General features: G+C 41.7%; 1 protein-coding gene across 2 annotated transcripts in view; it reads right to left on the reverse strand.

The window, feature by feature from the left end:
• Positions 1-22289, reverse strand: part of ADAMTS9 (ADAM metallopeptidase with thrombospondin type 1 motif 9) — a 147058-nt gene that overhangs the window by 36665 nt on the left and 88104 nt on the right. For both annotated transcript variants that reach the window (XM_040995061.1, XM_040995062.1), the window contains one exon: positions 21746-21922. In XM_040995061.1, coding sequence (XP_040850995.1) covers positions 21746-21922 — 177 coding nt within the window. The remainder of the gene's footprint in view (positions 1-21745; positions 21923-22289) is intronic.

The following is a 22289-nucleotide window of genomic DNA, read 5'->3' on the forward strand; positions in this document are numbered from 1 at the left end:
CTTTCCAGGTTTCAGATCTATGAAACAGAAAGAAAAGGCAATTATCATTTAGGGAGTTGAGGAATAAGGGGAAAACAGTGTTAGGAATCCAATGTACTTATTTACAAGAAATGAGTTGGACTTAAAAGATTTTGGGATCATACGTGATAACATATGCTTGGTTAGGGAGGAGAAACATAGTTGTCTTACTAACTTTAAGCAATGAGTTTTGTTTTATTTTTAAAATTTGAGGGGCAGAAAGAATGGTATTTGCTGATTCATCCCCTCAAACATCTGCAATGGTTGGGGCTGAGTAGGACTGAACTGGGAATCAGGAACTTACTCCAGTTCTTCCACGTGGGTGGCAGGGATCCACCTCCAGAGCCTGTGTTAGCAGAAACCTAGACTCAGGAGACGGAGGCAGGTGTTGAATCAGTACGCTGATGTGAGAGAGGGCCATCTTGCATGCTGGGCCAAAGCCTGTTCCCAAGATTGTCTTGGAGCAATCAAATGCATGGGATGAGCTTCAATAAACAGTGCGATAATCTGTTCCTCTTACGGAGGGGAAGAAGAGAGCCAACGGAAATACTCAGCAATACATCGAGGTCATCAAAAGACACAGCCAACAAATAGGTCATACTCTATAAATGAAGTACTAGCAAACACACTGCTCTTTCACATTCATCATGTGTGAGATACTGGCCTAACAGCATGATCTCATTTCATCATCCCAATAACTCAATGAAATGCAATCACACAGATGGGTCCTGTTATTAGAGACACCTCATGTTCTATACGATATAACCAAGATGCCTTATACATTACTTCCCATATAGCTTCAACACAAGTAGATAAACTTGTATTTCTGTTGGAATAAAACTATACAATGAAAGCTGGTTAAATTATCAACAACCTCACTGATAATAATTCATCTGAGGTATGTCACTGGTGCAGGCAACATCCCTTATTAATAAAATGGAGATGCATGAAGTAGTTTCTAAATACGATGTCTTAAAAATATTTTTGATATGTGGACTAAGTGCATCCCACCCATTACCTATATGCACTTTTATTATTTGGGGGAATTGAATAAAAATGACTTGGAAAAATGCATGAGATACTTCAGCATGATTCCCTGAGTGTATTGCTTGTCTGAAATCATTAAGATCTAAATGCGATTAGAAGAGTTTCAAGGTATCTCACCTGAGAACATACACTCTCCATTGAATGCTTTCTAACTTACCAACAGAGAAAGCATCAGCTCAGGGAAATGCAACAAGCTAACAGGTTTATTAATGAGCCTATTATGACCTCATAAAGGAACTGTCATCATGATAAGCAAACCAACTTGAACCCTTCTCCTACATTCTGTGGGAAATTTCTAGCTCATAATTTCCAGTCTTTACCCAGGCAAAAGGTGTGTCTTACATCCATATGCGTCACTAAGAAGTAACAGTTCAATTGAGTGCGTCACCTAGTCCATGTTATTTATTGGCTGCCAATCTGAGTGTTCTTGCTTTCGAGAACATTTCATTCCTTGAGTTTGCAGCTGAAAGAACCCTTGCTTTTCCAAAATGACTCTGACTTATTTTTGCCCTCCCTCTGGGGAAACAATCCAACTTGTTTAAGAGAAGGATTTTTCTCTAACTTTGAACAAGACTCGCAAACAACAGTAATTGCATCTGGTTACTGTGAAATACTGAAGTCAGCATCCAAGACGCCTGGGCTTGCAGACTCTTGTTTATGCGAGGCTGAGACGGAGATGCTGGAATGTGCAGCTCAGTTCCAAGGTCTGTTAACACTTTCCACTAGCTTGAGTCCAAGAGCTAGAAATCCTTGGTTTTTTTTTTCTCTCAAATCATTTGGTGGAAACATAACTCAAGACACAGGCAGTAAGTTCTTAACCTCTGATCTCCCTACAGCCTTCTTTCCCCTATGCAGACATGCTAGACATGCTGTAGATGGATCCAGGTCTGGTGAGATGTTTTTGGTCTCTGGGGCTCCCTATGTTGGTCCTTTCACTTATAGTGGGGGACATGGTTAATGAGCCATGGAAAAGTCAGCAGGTAACTACGATGCCTGTAAGGGTTGAAGATCTAAAGAGAATGACATCCCCAGAATTGTCAAAACACTGCAGTGAAGGTGGGGTTCTCCACAGAGAAATCCCTTAAGCAACCAAGAATGAACAGTAAGTGCAGGACAGGTGTCAGGGATACACAAACAACCTGGCGAGAAACAAGCTTCTGGGAGGATCTTGAAGATGCAAGGACTCAGAGGAAACACTGACAGGGTGGGGACTAGGAATAGGACTAGGACTTCCTGAGCTACCGAGAATGCCAGACAAAACACAGGTGGATGGATGGTCCAAGGAGGGATGCTCTAGTCAGTGTCTGGGCATAGTTCCATATGATTGGGTGACTCCCACTCTGCAGGGATGATCTTCTGTGAAATGTGTAACATGCACTGGTGGTCACTTAGTCTACATTTCTACATTGGCTCACAGCAAGTTAGAAATAACAAGCACAGAGAGTTCCAAGAGAAAAGTCATAATCTGGAACCCACCTCTCATGTTAAGTCTAGATCTCTGGCTTGAAGATTACTGATCATCACTCAGAGGTAGGTGAACAGAGTTCCATCTGGGGATGGGAGTGTGCATATAGTACTGTTAAAGACCTTTACCATATGCTTGTGTAGAACATAAAAACATCGAAGTCACTTTATTTTAAAAATTTGATTACATCTTTTCATAACACTCAGAAATTCTCTGCTAGAGTCTACTCTCATTTTGACTTTGCCTCAAAGTCAAAGCTCATTTGGAAAATACGCTACTGGAGAGGAAACAATGCTCATTATGCCCAGTGCTCAGGGCTTCCTCTGCCAATTACTGTAACGAATGCAGTGAAGTTGCATGAATGTCACATAAACGTTAACGCATGCACATGGGTTTAGGAGTCACATTTTCAAATACCACTCAATGGAAGACCAGGAAAACCATGTGGATTTATCACAAAGACAGGAGCTGCAACTCACATGTTTGTATACTGTTTTCCACAGTTAGCCAGCCATCAAATATTTATGGAAATGAAAGAACACAGGTCAGCTCTAGCCACGACAGAACAAATACATTATAAATACTAAGCTTTCATAAAGGCCAGAAAAAGACCTACCTAGCACATGACTCACAGTGCTAATGCATTCAGTAGGGCCTGCCCAAGAGCACTCACTCAGTTTGTAAAGCAAGGAACATCCTGTGGCTCGGTGTAGGAGTACTGGGCTGGAGCACCTTGGCTTCTCTCCATTCATCCCAACACAACCATGCAGTTCAGTATCAGCTGTTTCCTTTTTTTTTTTCATCTTATCATTGGAAAATCAGATATACACAGAGGAGGAAAGAGAGAAGAAGATCTTCTGTCCACTGATTCACTCCCGAAGCAGCTAAAATGGCTGGAATTGCGCCAATCTAAAGCTAGGAGCCAGGAGCCTCCTCCGGATCTCCTACATGGTACAGCGTCCCAAGGCCTTGGGATGTCCTTGACTGCTTTTCCAGGCCACCAGCAGGGAGCTGGATGGGAAGCGGGGCCACTGGGACACTAACCGGCACCCATATGGGATCATGGCATGTACAAGGCGAGAACTTTAGCTGCAAAGGCTACCACAATGAGCCCTCACCAGTTTCTTTTTTCAGATAAGGAGACTGGGGGTAAAAAGCTGCCAATCCTTGGCCACAGACACCGAACCAGGAAGCAGAGCAGCTTTGGGCTTTAAGCCCCCTACCTCCCTATGATAAAACAGAAAGCGAGACCCTCCAAGAAATGTCCTGTATGACTATTTTGCAGGCTATTGATTCTTCAGTCTCCTAGAGCAGAGATGCTATGGAACTCTCATCACTGACTTTAATATTTTAGTACCCTGGGTAGAAAGATAGTATGAAAAGCAAATGATCATGGAACTGAAGGGCACATTTCTCTCTTGTTGATGCCCCATCTGCTTTTCACTTGTCCATTCTTCAGGGTTATTAACCCTTTGGGGTCCATCCAATACCAAGTAGTCAAATATTATTTCCCTGGTTGAATGACTCTTTACGTGTCATAAAACAGCCATGAAGCATGGGCAGTCAACTTTGGCCTGTCGTTTCACCAAGAGTTAATCTCTTAAATATCTGAGTGATAGGGCAGCTCAAATATTATTCAGTCCATCTATTTACTGCACTAGAGAAAAGAAGACATAACATGCCCATGGTTGCCCTGCAAAGAAGGAAGGAGTGTGCACATGCACAGGGAATTTTCTCCTATCTGATGCCAATCTAAATATGGGGTTGGGGACAAGTTCCAGCATGCTGCCTGTTGCTCAGTAACCAGACCTAATCTGACACTCTGACTCTTTCTTTTCCAGGATGGGCAGGCTCACAGAGAGCTACCATGATGGGCAGTGAACAACCTAGGCAGTCAACAATTCTATACCTCTGTCTTTCATCTATTACCAACACCCATCCAAACAAGAGGGAAGGAAATGCCCTTGGTTCCACCAGGCCCCAGTTAGAGACAAATTCCAAGGGAGTTCAGGGGCCTGGGTGCCAACCCAGGAACCTGTAGCTGGCCACAGTGTTGACAACTCTCATTTTGCTCTAGAATGCCACACAGGTTTGGAAGTTACACTGACCTGGGCAGGAACTCTATCAGCCAATCTACAATGATGGTGCCCTTGGGAGCAAGCAATTTAACCCCTCTGCTCTCTTTAAAATAGAACTATAGTACCGTCTGCAACCCACACGGGTGTGTAAAGCATAAATGAGGCAATGCATACAAAGCTATTTTAGCCAGGCAGTAAAATAATGCATATTGACTGTCATTGCTATTACTACTTTTATTGAGAGATCTTCTAGCATATCTACTAACATGCAGTTGAAAAGGTTTTTTGTTTGTTTTTAATGTCAGGATTTGTTAACGAATGAAATAACACAGGCATTGATAGGTTAAGCATTTAGTCTGGCCAAGCCACAGCACACAAATGGGTGAAGTTCTTTCCTTTATAAAGAAAACAGAGACACCCATAGAGCAGACACTATGGCTGACAAACCCTCCCTTGCTCAATATTAATTTTTGATGTGTTCTCTTTTCACCAAAGTAAGAAAAAGAGATGCTCTATGCAAATATCACATTGCTTTCCTATTCCATCACCCCTCTGCTTTTAGTTCTCATCTCAAACATGACCTAGGATTCTCATTTATTTCCTGTCCTTCCTGGCTTCACTCAGCATGGCTGTGGGAGTGGCCACACTCTTTGTCCAAAAACCCATCTCCTTATTGGCCATGTAAAGCCACTTGCAGGGGGAGTCTTTACAGGGCTCCTCACAGAACAAGAATGATTTTGAATAGTGTAGTGGGGAACCAAAATACTGAGGTGGAAGGGGAGAGAAAGCTTTTGCAGGATCCAAGGGCTGTATCTCCAGGGTGTAAAGCCAGTGTTAACAGGCTTGTCTGATCGTGGTTTATGTCTAGGACCACCCTGGCACTTGCTACCATGAAAAGGAGCTGAGAAGGCATGCGATTGGCAGGGAACACCACAGAAGAAAGCGGATATGGAGTCATAGCCATCCTGGAAGGACGGACATTAGGCCATGGCTCCTAACACCCACAATCTTTGCTGCTATGAAGATCTAAGAAGGCTGCTGTCAGGAGTATGGCCAAGTATGTGGCCCTGCCTAGCTGGGAAGATGACAGGGACACAGTGTGGGAGGCTCTCATGTCCTCCACCTGCCATGTCCCCCAAGGATTAGAAGGCACAGGGCTCTGCAGCTGTCTCTGACTTTCAATTTCTGACAACAATATCCTATTAGAAGACCAAAATCAGTTTTATCACTTCATAGAGTACTACATGAAATTAATTAAGAAATCATGACACTCAATTTGGGGTTTCTTTCTGTTCTGCAGCAAGGTAAACATTATAAGTTGCTGCTATCAAAAAAGAAATAAAAATGAACAAAATCTGCAAACCCAGCAGCTGGTGACTGATGCTGTGTCTGGATGTGGACTGGGAGGGTGCTCGAGGAGGCGTCTGTGTTGGGATCCTTGTGCTCAGCTGCTTCTAAGATGAGCAAGTCTGCATCAGTGATGGATGAGGACACCATGGCAGGTGGGAACAGTGACCCCAGCTGCTCAGGTCACTCAAGGTGGACTAAGTGGGAAGCCCCAGGTGAGAGGATTCAAAGTTCCCTGTTGATATCAGTCTGCTAGCAGATGACAGTGTTGGGTCAGACCCAGTAGATGCAACCCATGCTACCACGCAAGGCAGCTAGGGGCAGATGTTGGAAGCTTAAGCTACCACGGGGAACACTTCTGTAGAAAAGCAAACCCATGAAGTTTAATTTTTGGACTCCCATGGACCTGACCAACATCCATTCCTTGAATTTATACTCTTACCCCATATGCCTTATTAGTCATCTGAAAGACACTAGGGAAGAGTTGGTTAATTGCCTCTTCTTTTTTCTGCCTGTCTGGCCTTCTGGTCCACAAGCTGAATGTTCAGGCAGCACTTTCCCTGGGCAGTCTGTCAAACAGAGCTTGCAGTCCCCAGCTGTCTGTGTCTGGAAGCTCTTCATTTCTGGATTCAACCAACCAGGGGTAGAAAATATTTTGGGGAAAAAATGGTATCTGTACTGAATATAAAAATATTTCTTTTCTTATCATAATTCCCTAAACAATACAGCATGGCAGCTAGTAACATGGCATTTATAAAATATTAGGTATTATTAAGTAACCTCAAGATGATTTAAAAGATGTAGAAAGATGCAGGCAGGTTATAAGAAAAAGCTACACCATCTTATGTAAGGGACTTGAATATATGTGAATTTGCGGTGAGGGTATGGGGTAGCCCCAAATTGGTCCCTTTTGGATTCCTGGGAACAGCTATACTGAAAAATTACAACTACTTGGGAAGCAGTTTAGGTAATTAATTGGCTTTGGCACTGACATTAATGCCACCCCAGAACTCAGAGGTGCATAAAAATCTGAGCCTGTGTCCAAAGAAATGTACCACACCACAGGGAGAACGGTCACTTTGACCATCATCAAATTAGCTGCTCATCCTCCAACTCTGCATTGCTCTACTGGGAGTTGAGAGTCACTCAGTCACTCTGGATACCCATCATCCAGGCCCACTGTGACTTTTCTTGTCTCCTTCTCCTGCCTACAGTTTAGTAAAGGAATGGCTCAACAGTACCACTCTGAAAGGCTGAGATGAGAAAGAAAAACCAGCTAACACGTAAGTGGCTCACCAGCACATGGAAGATGTGGCACTAGAAATGATGTGAAATTATGTTTGATGGTTTCTTTGCAATTTAGTCCTGCACTGTTCTGACTGGCTCAATCCAAGGACTCAATCCAAGGCAAGCCAGGGACTGAGGCAGAAGAGTGTGGCAGTGATAGGACACAGTAATCAGTCAGATCGGACTTAGTCCTAGTCTTCCTTTGTTAGCCTATGCAGGATGCTCAAGCACAGAAAGCACCTACTTTCAGTTTTGTTCAACAACTCAATCTCTCTCCACTAATCTGTTCTTTCCATAAACATTCCCACTGCAGCCAATGGAAACACCATGTTTCTACCTGCCCAGTGCATAAATCTTAGCATCATTCTGACTCCTTTCTTTCCCTTGTATCCTGTATCCAAACACTTAACTAATTCTCTAGCACTACCTTGTAGAGCTCACAGAATCCTCCCCTGGGGGGCACAACTGCCAGAGCCCCCACTCTCTTTCATTCGCATTATGCAGTGGCCTGCAATGGTCTCCATGTTTTTATTTTCCTTCCTCCCATACCCTCCCTTGAATTCAGAATCCAGAGCCATCCTGTGAAAACAAATTCACGTTTCCACTCAACTGAGACACTTCATTTCTCACTCAAAGCCCAGGCAACGATCCCCTCCACCCCACTGCCTTGGTTTTCTTCACCTCACAATTTATTCCCATGGTCCTTCTTCCTCAATTTCATCTGAAATCTCATATCCCATCACCCTGCCATCCATTCCAGCCACAGAGCCTCTTTGCTATGACTAAAACAGGCCAGGCATGGACCTGCCTCCAGATCTTAACCTTCCTTACGCTGTTGCACAGTGATCAGCATTTATACTTTCCCATCTCTGCTTGACAATCATCTTCTTAGCAGAGGCTGCCTTCCACCTCCTAAAGGTTATCCTTCTTCCCTGCCCTTTCTCCCTTAGATTTACCTACAGCCTGAATCATCTTCTTCATGTCATATATTTGATTATGTTTGTTTTTTTTTATTTAGAAGTGGTTGTGTTTCCCTACTAGAATGTGAGTCTGATGAGTTCAAGGGCTTCTGTGTGTTGCCTTTCCTGCTTTACCCTCCAGTGCCTAGTTTAAGAAAACACTCACGTCCTTACGGAATGCATGAATGAAGGCATGGGAAAGTGAATGAAGAATACTGAAGACAACCTGGAGCCACTTATTTCCCAAGAATATTTAAGGGTTTAAGCAAACACTGCACAATACTGAGTTTATTGTAAGCATCAAATAAACACCTATTGCTCTCTCCAATCTCCTGTGTCTATGCAGTCCAAAACTCACTAAGTGCTCTTGCGGTTTAATATTTAATTCATAGCTACAGAACTGAATATTCCACAGGGGACATAAAAGAATACAGTTATCTGAGAGGAAATATAAGACAAACAGACAAGAGGCATATGCTAGGAACTCAGACTCCAATGCTGTCTGCATATGCAAGATGAATATGGAGAGTTTATCTCTAAGCCATTGGTATCACCGCATGTCCTGAGTGTCACCTCCCACCCTGTACTGGCACCTTTCAGTGACATTTTTGTCAGATGGAAGAAAAAAATGTAGATGTACAGACGGAAGACAGGATGCAAAGAAGTTCAAGGGAAAAGAATGGGTTTAGTGAGGTCAGGTATATTCTATCCTGGTTCTGTGTGGGAAGATCTAGGGTAAAACACTGACAATTCCCACTTTCTTTTGGAATCACGCATCTCAGTTTGACTTGACCTTTAAAAAGCCATTTAGAAAAAGATTTCCTAAGTATAGGATATCCAAGACAAGAAAATCAGCGCTCAGCCAAAAATTCTGTAGTGGTAAAGTGAATTTGAAAGAGTGGGCTCATGGCAACCCCCTGCATAATATCTTAGGAACAAGGCCTCCGCCAAGGTGATTATTACATGGTGTCCTCTACAGACCACTGACAGGATCTCAGCTTACAGGATTGTCCCTGATAGATGCACCAATTCTTTTCAAGCTAAGTTGCTGTTTATATCCAGAGGAAAGCTGACCCATTTCATAGCTCTGCTCTGAAACTGCTTAGTGACCAAATATGATTTTTGCATTTCTTTTAGAACCATTCAAAACCAAGTAAAGTGTAAAAAGGTCCTATTCAAAAATGCAAATATGTGATCAACTTGTGATAAGGAAAGTAAACATAGCCAGGAAGTTGGCTGAAAACCTTTGATGATAACACAGAGCCAAAGACTCTGCTTCAGGGACTGGAAAACAGCAGAGGGCGCAAAGCTGAAGTGCACTCAAGTGAACACTTGCTACTCCTGTGTGTCACACATTAAAACCAGGATTTCCAGAAGGTTTGAAAAGTCTAATAGCAGGCATTAAGAAAGCAGAGGGCTTTGAAATTCACTGGGTCTTAGTCCAAGAATGACTGATTCTCTGATGTTGGGACACTCGTTTTCTTTGCCTGTATCTCAGTCTTCCTACTTGCCCAATGGAAACAAGATGCATTTTCTGAGGGTTAGCAATCACTTATGGAAAGCACTGAGCCCAGGCTCAGTGCTCAAATGTGGACTGCTTTTAGTTTTCCACTTTGAGTCAAATGCATATGATAAATCTCAAATGGACATCTAAATGTGCCATGGCAGGACCTGTAAGACCATAAATGTGAGACTGAAATGGAGAAACACGTTCATCCAGAAAAGTGAGCTATTTTGGTGCTGGCCACACATGTTCATTTTCAAAGACAAGACCTGTAAGTCTTTAATTAATAGTTCAGAATCACAGATGCTATTATGCTTGGTAAAGACTCAAGATTTGATTTCCCTTTAAAGAACTTTTGATATCGTCAGCCAATTGGTAAATTAAGGTACAATTGATTGTGGAAGGTGATACCTCGTTGCCTCATGCAGACCAAGTCTTTTTAACACAGGACACAGTGTATGTGCCTGTTTGTCAATAAAAATTTCTGCGGTCTTCCATCAAATAAAGTCTGACTATTATGTGTATGTGTGTGTGTGTGTGAAATCAGATATTTCATTAGAACTCTGATCCTGCTATAAAACTCATGAGTTTTGTGACAGCGTTGGGTTCATTTTCTTTGCCTTTCCTCTGTTGACAAATTTCTCCTGCAGACTCACAGCTTTGGAGTCCCTGCCAGTGTTTACGGCCATTGTTAGTGACCTTTTCAAAGGAGAGGAATTGAGATTGATTTTCCTTCTAGGACCAAGAGATGCATCATCTCAAACCATCTCTGCCCTCACAGTCTCAGGAATTGCACCTGCCATTCTGCGTATCCTTGCACTCTGTGTGGTACAGTGGTTGTGGCTGATAAATACAAGCATTCTTCCAAATGGTCATGTCCAAATGGAATTAAGTGAGTTTGTTGCAGTGTATTTTTTTTTTTTGGAAATTGAATACATGAGGAATTTTTAAAAATCTCATCAAAATGCTACGATGAAAATACTACTCTTGGATTTAAAAATGTTTTGTACTGGGAAGAAATCTCTTTTCCCCCCACACTTGCATGAACTTTATGAAGTAATTGTATCTATAGGGTTCACCAATTTCTAAAGTAGGAAAGGACAGACAAAATGGAAAAGGGAGGTATGGAGAGGCAGAACTCAGAAATGTTCATCCCTGGTTCATATGCAGATAAGCTGTGTGTAAGTTCCACACTACTCAACCGGCTGATCACCTGTGCAGTGTACATAGTCTCCCTGGATGGGTTAAGAAACAAGCAAACAAAACAAAAATCAACTGATGAGAAAATCACATTACAGGATTTATTTTCCTTAAAAGGAAGGAGACAACTCTATCACCTTGAAGACTTTTCTGATTTAAAAAGTAAAAATTTGGTAAGCGAACATATTTGAGAAATTCTAGACTACACCCACCCAGTGCTGGAAAATCCATACAGTGATGGGGAAGGAGGGAGGACGTGGATGTGACACTGCCTACCAGCATCTCTGGCTTCAACCCAAGAGATGCCAATTGCACCTCACTTCATATGTAGTCACCCAAACTAACATGGCCAGATGTCTACTTGCAGGGAAAAACCACCCTACTAAGAAGAACCACTAAGTTACCTTAGGGCTCTCAGAAACACCTTCAACAAGCTGGCACAAATAGATGGGATTATCATTATCATGGTACAGAGGTAGCGGCACACACAATCTCATTGGGGTTGGGAGTTGTCACCAGCCTTCTGAACACACTCTGAGTCATGGGTGCAAGCTCAAAGGGCTGAGACTCCCTGGTCTCCAGAGGACATGACGTGAACAATGTGAAATCAATTCCCGCACACAACAATGAAGATGCAATGGCAGTGAACAAACACCCCCCTCTGAACAGCACTTCCTCCAGGATGGACATCATGTCCGTGACCCTCCGCCCTAAGGGTTCCTGGATACGTCACCTCTGATCTAAAGGCAACCAGTGAAAAAGAAAGAATAATTTCATTAAGGGCAAAGCGCAATGCTGGGATTGGTACATTGGCTGAGTGGCCTTTGCTTTTTTTTTTTTTAACTAAGCTCAAAGAAAACAAACATCACACATTTTTAGAAGCAGCTTAGTTTTCAAAGGAATCTGGACTTTGGCTGGGTGGTAGTGGATTACAAAAAAGGGAGTCTGCATATGAACAGATATTAACTGGAATTCGCCAGCATGACTTGCAGTCAAAGTCTGAATTTCCCTAGGGAAAGGGAACCAGAACATGCCCGATTCCCAGGGGCCATCTGTGTTGGCTGCCTGGGTGGGAGGGGTGGAGGAAAGAGGAAGGAAGGAAAGAGAAGAGCATGGGGGAGAAGCCAGTGAGAAGTGGGAGCACTTCTATTTCTGTTGTGAGCTGCCTGAAGTGCCTGCTCCTCTTATTCTCCTTTTCCCATGCAAATCTGAGATTCAAAGCCGCTCGCTCCCTCAAATACTCTACAATATTCCACGGCTGGAAATAAGCCCTGATCTTTTCTTTACTCCTTGTAAAGGAAAACATACTCTGGACATGTTTATGTTCAAAAGTTTTAAACTTCACAGAAAGGGGTGGAGTATCACAAACGTTTTCAATGCGTCCTCACCCACAGTTCCCCATAGCCAATGTGTCACCACCACCTTTGTCTTCCTGTCTCTGCACATGCCATCATTATTTCATCTTGTCCTGAACAATGTGAGTACAGCTTTCAGATGTTAGCACGCCATCATCCCCAGCAAAACTCAGCTCTTCCCAAATGATGGGCTTTCTCTTACATAAATGTCATACCGTTCTCCAAGATGGGATACCACTACTGAAATACCATTACCAAACCATCCCTGGGTCTATGTTTTTCATGGTCACTCTATCAACTTTCTATTTCTGTATGTCTAGTCCACCATGGCAAGGAGATCAACTCCTGAGTAGCTGTGCTCTTCATTCATTCATTCCAATACAGTAAGGCACCAAGCTTGAACTGTCAGTCTTATCATCCAAAAGAAAGACAAGCCTTCAGGGGAAATTAAAGCATTTTTTTTTATCTGAAACATGTTTTCTCTGTCTACATTTCTGTTTTCACTAGGGAAAAGCAAGCAAACCTATTACATTAGTTTCCCTATTAGAAGAGGGTCTTTCAAAAAGCCCGTGGGAAAAGGGAAATATAAGTTGATTTCTGGTCCAGAAAAAAATTTTACTGTAAGTGCATCTTTTTTACAACAAGATGCATTTTTCCATGAATGTTTTGAAGACTTCCTCATATTTCCCCTCCCAAACCATAACCACGTCTGATGTGTTAGCTCCCACATAGACTAAAGAACACAGCAGTACTAGGGAGATGAGGGGAAAAGAAAGGACGAGAATGCAGAGACTTAAAGAATTTGGCTGCCCTAATGGTGACAAGTAAGAACTTCTATTGTCACAACAAGAGTTCAACTCCAATGGGCGAGTTTTGGCTTGAGAAACAGTTTGGAAGACATTTCACTGCAAAAATATATTTTATTGAAACATGACAGTTACCAGGGTAGGATCATTTCCAATACAGTTTTTGCATCACATTTCTCATACTTTACTTGTGTTACAGCACCTTACTTTCTACAGCAAACGCCCTTGCCACGAACATCAGCAAGATTCCCTGACTGGCTTCAATAAAATCTGATCCTGTCATTCTGATTGTCTAGTTAACTACTGAGCAAATAAAACACAAAGATCTCTCAACTCTCTGATTATGATTCTCTATGTGTGCTAAAATGTCAGACTGAATAAACACTGGAATGCAGTCTTTCTCAAAATCATCTAAAAACTCCAAATTCTGCTCTTTGCTTAGCTTAATCTTAAGAGAAACAATTGTCTTCCAATTTCAACGTTCTTTGCTCACCCCCCCCCCCCACCAAGCAAACTCTGTAAATGACTCAAATTAATTCCAGATTGTTTCAAGTTGTTGCTGTCTGGAATAACAACAGCAGCAACGAAAATCTTGAATTGCACACATCCTCTTTTCCAGGAAGTTCCATTTCCCTGTTTCATCAGCCGAACAGTGTGATACAAGGGGGTTACACTTTGATTAAAATCAGAAGCTTGAAAGTCAGACAGCTCTGAGTTCGAATCCCTATCGGGTCACCTCCCAGCAGTGTGATCTCAGACCAAGCATCCCACTTCTCTGCTAGTGCTGATTTCATAAGAAGAGGAGATTAAAGTAGAGGATGTGGGTGAATCGCTCAGCCTAATTCCTGGCACAAAGTATGTTTCAAAACGTGATTGGTAAAAAATATAAAAATAAAAACATTCCTATAATTATGGACAGAAACATAGTGTGCTAAATCAACTAGAAAGAGAGAGAAATGGCTCTTCTTTTTGTTTTGTGGACAAATGAAGTCTTTCATTTACTTTCTGAGCGATTTTAGAAGTAGCATGTAAGAATTATCTGAATTATTTCTCATGCTAGTGGTAAGAATACCTGAGACTGAGCACAACAGATAAAGGCGTGGTTCTAGAAAACAGACCACCTGCTGGATGATGGCAATACTGTTACTGTAACTTGGTTAGGATGTGGTCCTAAGGGGATGGCAGAAGAGTCTGTCTGATGAAGTTTATTGCCAATCTATCTTCTAGCCAATGTTACTGCATTTATTCAAAATTTCCAGGGGCTTCAGATGGGGTATGAACATGAATGCATGCATACAGGCTCTTCTTAACTCTACGGAGAATCCCAGGTTTTACAAGGAGGTACCTTGTGTTTTCCACTTTACCCTTCTCCTATAAAAACACAAGTCAGGCCTTGCCCTTTAAACCCAAGGAACACATAAATATGCCTTCTCCTTAACTGAACTTTCTGCCACGATGAACTTGAACTCTGAGAGGCACAAGAGGAGAGTTTGTTTTAACAGCTGCTTTTACAATGAAGCCCTGAAGTTACCGCTCTTCAGAGAGCTGGTTCTGCTAAGCCTCTTTTCACTGTCTTCGTGTATTCCAGTGACTAGCTGTCAGGGAACAGCCCCACGGCAGTGCTCCCCATGCAAAATACCAAAAGGGCAAGCAATGCTAACCATTTGATTTAGGATGGGCATCCTGAACAGAGACCTTTTATTGCCCATCAAAAATTTTTTTTCTCCTCAATTTACTTCAAACATTTATTGATTCATTGGTTAGTTGATTATTAACTGCTAAAGATGTCCTATTGCCTAAGATTATCCTGTCAAAATTGACAGCCACCAACTAGAGGTGGCCGCTTATATTTATGTTACTAAAATTACAATTTCTTAGACTCTGCTCAGCACTTAGCCACATAGCAAGCACTCAGGATGAGCTGCAGACAATTAGTGGCTTCCACTTTGGAAAGCAACAAGAAACTTTCTGCCAATGAACTAGCTACTGGAGTGTATGGGCCATGAGAAACTCTAATTAGAGAAAGAAGATGCAGGTTTTGAGAATGATGGGCTGATAGGTTTAGTTTGGGTGAGTTATCTTCTATGCCACCCCAAGACACATTCCTTTTGGTTGCCAAGTTTCTATTTCAGAAATGCCTGGAAAGGGAAGTTGTGGTTATTAAGGATTTCCACGATGATGATCCCACTTCAGAACAAATAACAAGCAAAGACAAAGGTGGGGCAATCTGCATACTCTCTCTCTCTTTTTATTGGGATACATGAAATCACACAGGGGCAGTAAACCCTCAGATCACAGCCAGACCATGCATTCTCACATCAACTGGAGGACCAGGACCTCTGTGAAGAGCAGGCAGGAAATCAGGTCCTGCAGTGACCCTGGCTATTAGCTCACTGAACTTACATGTGGGTCTGATTCTAAGGAGACACAAACAGGAGACAGTCAGACAGTAGTACACTTCACACTAAGATGGGTGGCAGACATCTGATCCAGTGGGTAAGACACTCACATCCCATTTTGAAGCATCTGCATTCAAGTTCTACCACCAGATACTGACTCTAGCTTTCTGCTAATGCAGACCATGTGAGGCAGCAGGGATGGGTGGTTAAAGTAGGTGAGTCCTCACCCAAATGTGGGAGACCTGGATTGAGTTTCTGGCTACCGACTTTGGCCTGACCCACTCCCGGCCATTTCCTGCATTTGGGGAGTAAACCAGCAGATGGGATTTGTCTGCCTGGCTGTCATTTTCTCTCTTGCTCTCCTCCCCTTCTGCCTTTCAAATATTACATATTAAGGAAATAAGACTGTTGGTTTACATTTATTGAATACATATCTTCAGCCACCATGAAGGTCTATAACCTAATGGCAATTTTTATTTTAGTTTTTATGGTGTTGGTAGATCTACTGTGAAAAAAAGAGTTATCTATTTAGTTTTCATTGAATAGTATCTTCTGTTAGAATGAAAAGCTATAATTCTTCATTGTTGAACCCTTCTCACCTAGAACAATTTTGAACAAAATTGAAAAGTATATGCTTAAACAGGATGACTTTTTTTTTTTTTAAAAGAAAGGACCTGGAGTTTTCTACTCCCTCATTCTCTTCCCCTCTATAAGATCAGCCTTCCTCAAATGCCTTTCCTCCGCTCTCAGAGTCCCTCCCAGCTAATGGCACTTGGCTGCAATCCTTACCTCCCACTCCACATTCCACAACTCCCTGGCACAAAGGGCAACTCCCCGACATGAGCAAGGGAGAGCACCCACTCTCCTCTTCACAATCTGGCAGCCTTAATCTTTCCTATGCTTTAAATCCACAAAAAGCACAATCTACCAAGCTGCCACGAAACAGTTGCCAAAAGACACATGGTCACTGTCAGCATGGCACCGACATGTTAAAAGCCTGCTAAGTTTTGCCTCATATAGAATAGAAATGGGTACATGTTTTGATTGCTGTGACATCCTGTACATGTGTGGTTTACAATAGAGTCTTTATCTACACTGAACTCGGGCAAACCGTAATTTTTTATGTCATAATATTTTGATTAAAAAAACTTCTTGTTTTACATACTTCGTATTTAAAGACCCAAGTAGTATTTTTTAAAGTCTTAACAATATGCTTAAAATGTGGCTTCATTTTCATACAAATACCATATTTATTTAAAAATATATATGCATTTAAAGTGAAATTACTTTTGGACAAAATCTGAATTCTCATGTGGGAGGTTCCCAGTAGCAGTATTAATGTGGATAATCTGTTGTTTCAGACAAAAGAACACTGCCAAAATTAACTTTATGATGTTGAGGCTCAATAAAGTTTAAGTTATATCCTTTTCTGAATACAAATGAGAACCTAAAAATTCACTCTGCAATTGGTATCTATAAAGACAGGATTAAGGTAGTCAGGATACAGACAACACAGTTCCATCCTTCAAGTAGATCCTCAAGTCAGATGGGATCCTGCCAACATCCCTGCCCAGGGCAGCAGCAACAAGGTTGATGTGATATGTATGTATTTGCTTAGCATGGCTTAGGACATTGTAAACAGGCAGCCAAGTTAGCTACTGCTACCAGTATTTTCTTTGAAGAAGCCTAATTATTCCAGCTCTTGTGAAAAACCAACCAACCAACTAACCTTGGGCTCATGTTGGGATCTCTTTAACCTGGTCTTTTAATTCACGATGCCATTAACAAAGAGCAGTGCACACTGGAAGCACCACAAAACAATGAGGTGTCAGTGGATTCTGGGACCATTAAAATTTTTTTTTTAAAAAGGGTAGATTATCTGACAAGTTTTAAGTTTTTTGTAAAAGTACTTATTTTACTTTCATAAGGAATGCTTGCTGAAATGTACTACAGGCGAACAAATGACAAAACTGACAAATTCTGTAAGCCTTCTGTAGTTTTCTGAACATGAAGAATAAGGCCAAATCAAATTTATGCACACTTGGTTTGCTGTTTTCTGTACCTAGCTGCTTGCATGTGTTCAGAACCATTTCTTCTAATCACCTTTTTTTTTTTTTTGGTTTTGTTTTCTCACTGTTTATCATTATCTGCACAGTCAACATATGCAGCATTCATATTTCATAGTTGAGACTCAGTGAATCAGGACAATAGCATTATAAAAGAAACAAATACCCAACAAAATGCTAAGCTTCATATATTTTTTGTTTATGCAACCGAGCATCATTTCTTGCTCAGAAATGTTTTTTAAAGTATCTCTTTAAAACACACACTTCGAACTATCCAATTATGCAAAGCTTGACATTTGGCTGAGTTGTACAGGGTGGAAGGAAATTACAAAATTAAAATGCATCTTTTTCAAACCAAAAACACATATACATTCACTTCTAATTCACATAACCTACTTGCCTTTGCAGTTTGCAGATAAACACTGATTTTTAAACACTGTATACAAAACAACATGGAAAAAATAAATATGCTTTATTACATAAACATAGAAATATGTACTGTTCAAAATATTCAGAAAACCCTAGGTGTGGCTGTTTAAACCTGTTGTTCAGGACATAGGTAGGGCGGTGGCATTTACAGCTTTTATTGTCTAGAGACAGATGCGGCGAGCTTATAACATACTAATGTCTGACACTTTTTCCTCCTAGCTACTGAAGCTGCAAACTTTAGTATGAAAATGAGGTAGACACATATTCATGACTTGATCAGGCAGAAACCAAAACACAGTTGCTTTATGAGTTCATAAATTCTCATTATCCAGGTGGAGAAGCCTTATTCCAAAGCACCTAGAGCAAGACTCAGAGAACACTACCAGGTTTGTCATGAAAATCCCAAACAAGCAGAACCTCAGCTTGTGTCCGTCAGGCAGCAGACACACCAAAGGCAGTACAAAGGAATGCACTAGAACCATGGCAGACTAACAACATCGCCCAGCAGACTGCTGTACTTTAACTAGACTGTAGATGAGTCAGATTACTTTAGAAAACTCTGGATTTTCCAGCTACTTCCTGCTGCAGTTTGACAGTACAGAGCTTGCTTCCCAGTCATTCATTACCCAATGTGCTCTTGGGTATGGCTGTGCAAGAGGACTGCAGGCCTCTGAAGATCGTAAAATAAAACAAAATAAAACCCCACCAAAACATTACCAGGAAAGAAAGCAGGGACAATTTCTTAAGGTCAGAAAAGGTTAGTGTAGGATCTTTTTCATTGCACGATTCTGAAATCTGCAATGATGTAAGCTGGAACCAATGGTCTAGCTAAAAGGTACTTGAACCCTGCTTCATAGAAGCTTCGAGACTCTTAGGGTTTCTTATGAGTCCTGCTTCTCACTAACGAATGGTGAAGTAGGCTGTTTCCAGCTTGACCTTGGAGAAAGTGCGTGCACACAGCAGCAGCTGCCCCTGATAATACAGTATCTGCTGTGTGGGAGGACTGGGGAGGAAATGCTAATGGCTGAAGAGCTGACTGCTACTTCTGGTCTTTAACAAGTCTAATGTGCTTTCTGTTGAAAGCAACATGTTAGCACCTCAAATATGCTTTTTATTGTTCATTTCACTGTCCGTTACAATGAGAAAGCACCACAGACCTGACTTTATGGCTCTTTACACAATCCCTTGAGGTATGCTTAGACAGAAAATCTGTAAGACATTGTAGCAGAGCATCACAGAAATCAACCTAAGATTAGCATCAGAATCCTATGGTAAGGCTCTCAAACGGCCTTCTCACACACATATTTAGAAAAAGTCATATAGTACAACTATATGTAGTTAAATAAAATGCTTTTGAGTTAACATATTTTTTCAAAGTCATGATTTAAAAGCCTTGCAGAAGTGTTCTTGCTTAATCTTAAGATTATGGAGGCATCTAAATAGATCTTCAAATTTTGCCATTTTACAAAGGATGCATTAAGATCAGAGGCAGCAAAGTATATATATACACACACATATATATATATAAATGCATGCACTTGCCTCTGTGCACAATCTGAAAACTGCTTACCCCAAGATAAATAACTGTATTAAAAATACTTCATGTTTTTAGTTAAACTGCCAGCAGTTCATATTTTAAAATCTTAGTATCTGCTCTGCCGGTTCTACCTTCAGACCAGAGAAGGTCTCCCTAACAAGCCGTTGAACTTATCTGGACAATAAGATGCTGGACTCTATGCTTGGTATATGCTTGCAATGAAGGAATCTCAACTGAACTTGAACTGTGGTTATGCCAGAAAGTGGAGGAATCCACCATGGGGGGAGGGTTTGGGGAGGGGTGGGGAGAATCCCAGTGCCTATAAAATTGTGTCACATAATGCAATGTAATTAATAAATTTTTTTAAATAAATAAAAATAAAATACTTAACTTCTTAAAAACAAATCTTAGTATCTGTGCTCTTAGAATATCGAGAGTGGCACCATTTATAAAAAAAAAATAGAGGTTTTTGCCAAACTTTGAATATGTCCAAGGAAGAGGAAGCTGTGGAAATAGTGTACATATAATCACGTGCATCTCTAGCACAGCCTACAATTGGCTAAGACTGGACTGCCCCTCATTATGCCAAGTAACATCCTTAACAAAGAAAAACATGGGATAGTGACCTGAATTTGGGTTCAGAAGAGGGTGCAATTAAGAGGCTCATGTATTCATGCAAAGGGTAAAGAGATACTTTTCGGTCAATGTTATTGAAATATTACTTTGTAGAGAGACAGAAGACCTTGGAAATGTGACTCTGGCCTTGATGTTGCTGTAGGTTGAGCAGGCAGGGTCAAATTACAACAGGTTCAATAAGGACATTCGCAGGGGCCACCATATGAGTATGTGACATCATGAAGTTGGGACTAGCTGAGGATGCTCATGACAGTCTAAGGTTATTTGTAGTTTTCTCGGAGTCATTCATTAGAGAAGGGTACTTCATCATGGACAAAATGCTCAGTGAATTACGCAAAAACCCAGAGGGACATTTCTTAAGATCGTGAATGACATCATGATAGCCCAACTGAACAGTGCCAGTTGATACAGCACTCTAAGTCCTTCTAGAGTTCAACTCAAGAAATACACTAATGACATAGGGTTAAACTTGAAGACAATCTCAGACACTAAAATCCTTTAACTCTTAGAAGCATCATAGAGATGAGCCATTTCACTTCAGTTATCCTGTGCTTTTGGTGGTTTCAGAAATGAGTAAGACTTTCTCAGAACCATACTGAATACAAAAGGCTGCTGCTGCTGACTTCACATGTCACTAAATTCAGCTGCAGTGCAACTGGAGCACTGACAGGTAACACTTGCTCTGCTTCCATGAACCAGCCCTAACGGCTCCCTAGCTATACCACAACTTGACCAAAGCAGTATTTTTGTCACAACTTGTCCTCCTATTAGCCCAGGCCTGCCGCAGAAGCATGTATGGCATAGATATCAGCAAACCTGGCTGGCCACCTCAGCTGCTTGTGAATCAGACAGCAGAGAAAGACTGGGACTGACGCAAAGCATGTTGTCAAACAGCCTCCCTGTGATGTTTCAGATACCTTCAAAGGTACTGGTCACAGATGCTGCTGTTGATCTATTGCATTCTCAGAATGATTTCTGTCTACTGGGTTGGCATGGACACAGTGACGATGAGAGCTGGACACACATCACATACAGGCAAATTATAATCATTACCAAGAAGATTACTTCAGCCTCAAGAAGCAGAAACCTTTTCCCTAAAGTCCAAACTAGCACAGCCTAAATATGGAAAGAAGACCTGCTCCTGAGCTGTCAAGTTCAATCCTAGCACTTGCAAGAGCTCGTTCTGAGAAAGGCATCACTGGGTGACTGTCATTTGGTGTCCACCATCAAGTGCACCTGCACAACCTGAAGCAGGAGTGCTGCTACCAGGCCACGTGAGCTGTTGGAGATACTGTAATATGCATGGCCCCTTGCTGATGGAAAGGTTGCTGTGCAGCAGGTAGCTGTGTGTGTACATGTCTGTAAGCAGTGTTAAGAAAAGCTACTCCTGCCATTAGGTCCTGAATGAGGTACTCATGGTTTATAAAGTCACTCTGGCAGTATCACACACAGTCAGTTCTACTGCATATCCAACCATATCCAATATACTATAATTTCTGGGGTGTCCTTGTGATGGGAATAACTACTGACTGCAGAGGAATGCAGAGGAATGCCCCAGAAGACCTTGGAATGAGAGGGTTTGGATAGCGAACAAGAACAGTTAGGGCCGTACCGAGCTCCAAGGGCCAGTACTCCATGCAGCGTCTTGCAGACAAGCATGCGTGTTACACTGCTCACGGTCAGGAGGCTTATCAAGGATTTCACAGCTCAAGTCTGGAAAGCGTTCACCATTGGACCGCTGACAGACCACCAGTCTTGTTCGCGTGCCTCCGCCGCACAGCTTAGTACACTGAAAGAAGGACAAGGAAGATTATGGTTATTTCGTGTGAATAGCAAAAGCTAAACTTTCTCTCCCTAGGAGACAAATTTCTTGGCCAAGTTAATCTAATAGCACTGGGCCAGGGAAGTCTCCAAAAGCTAGAACCAAGTCAAATTATCAACATGATACATGTAATTGACCAAATCTCTCTTACCTAAATGGCACATAGCAGAAACCATGTATTGAGTGCTTTCTCTTCATCTCATCTGATCAAAAGGAGAGTACAATTTCACCCCACATTTTATATGTGGGAGAACTGAGGTTAAGATAGGTTCATCAAGGACATGCATTGAGGTATAGCAGGTTAAGCTGCTTCTGATGCTGCTTGTATACCATA

Source organism: Ochotona curzoniae, unplaced genomic scaffold (assembly GCF_017591425.1).
Source record: "Ochotona curzoniae isolate NIBS_2020 unplaced genomic scaffold, NIBS_Ocur_1.0 contig_908, whole genome shotgun sequence".
Lineage (NCBI taxonomy): Eukaryota > Metazoa > Chordata > Mammalia > Lagomorpha > Ochotonidae > Ochotona > Ochotona curzoniae.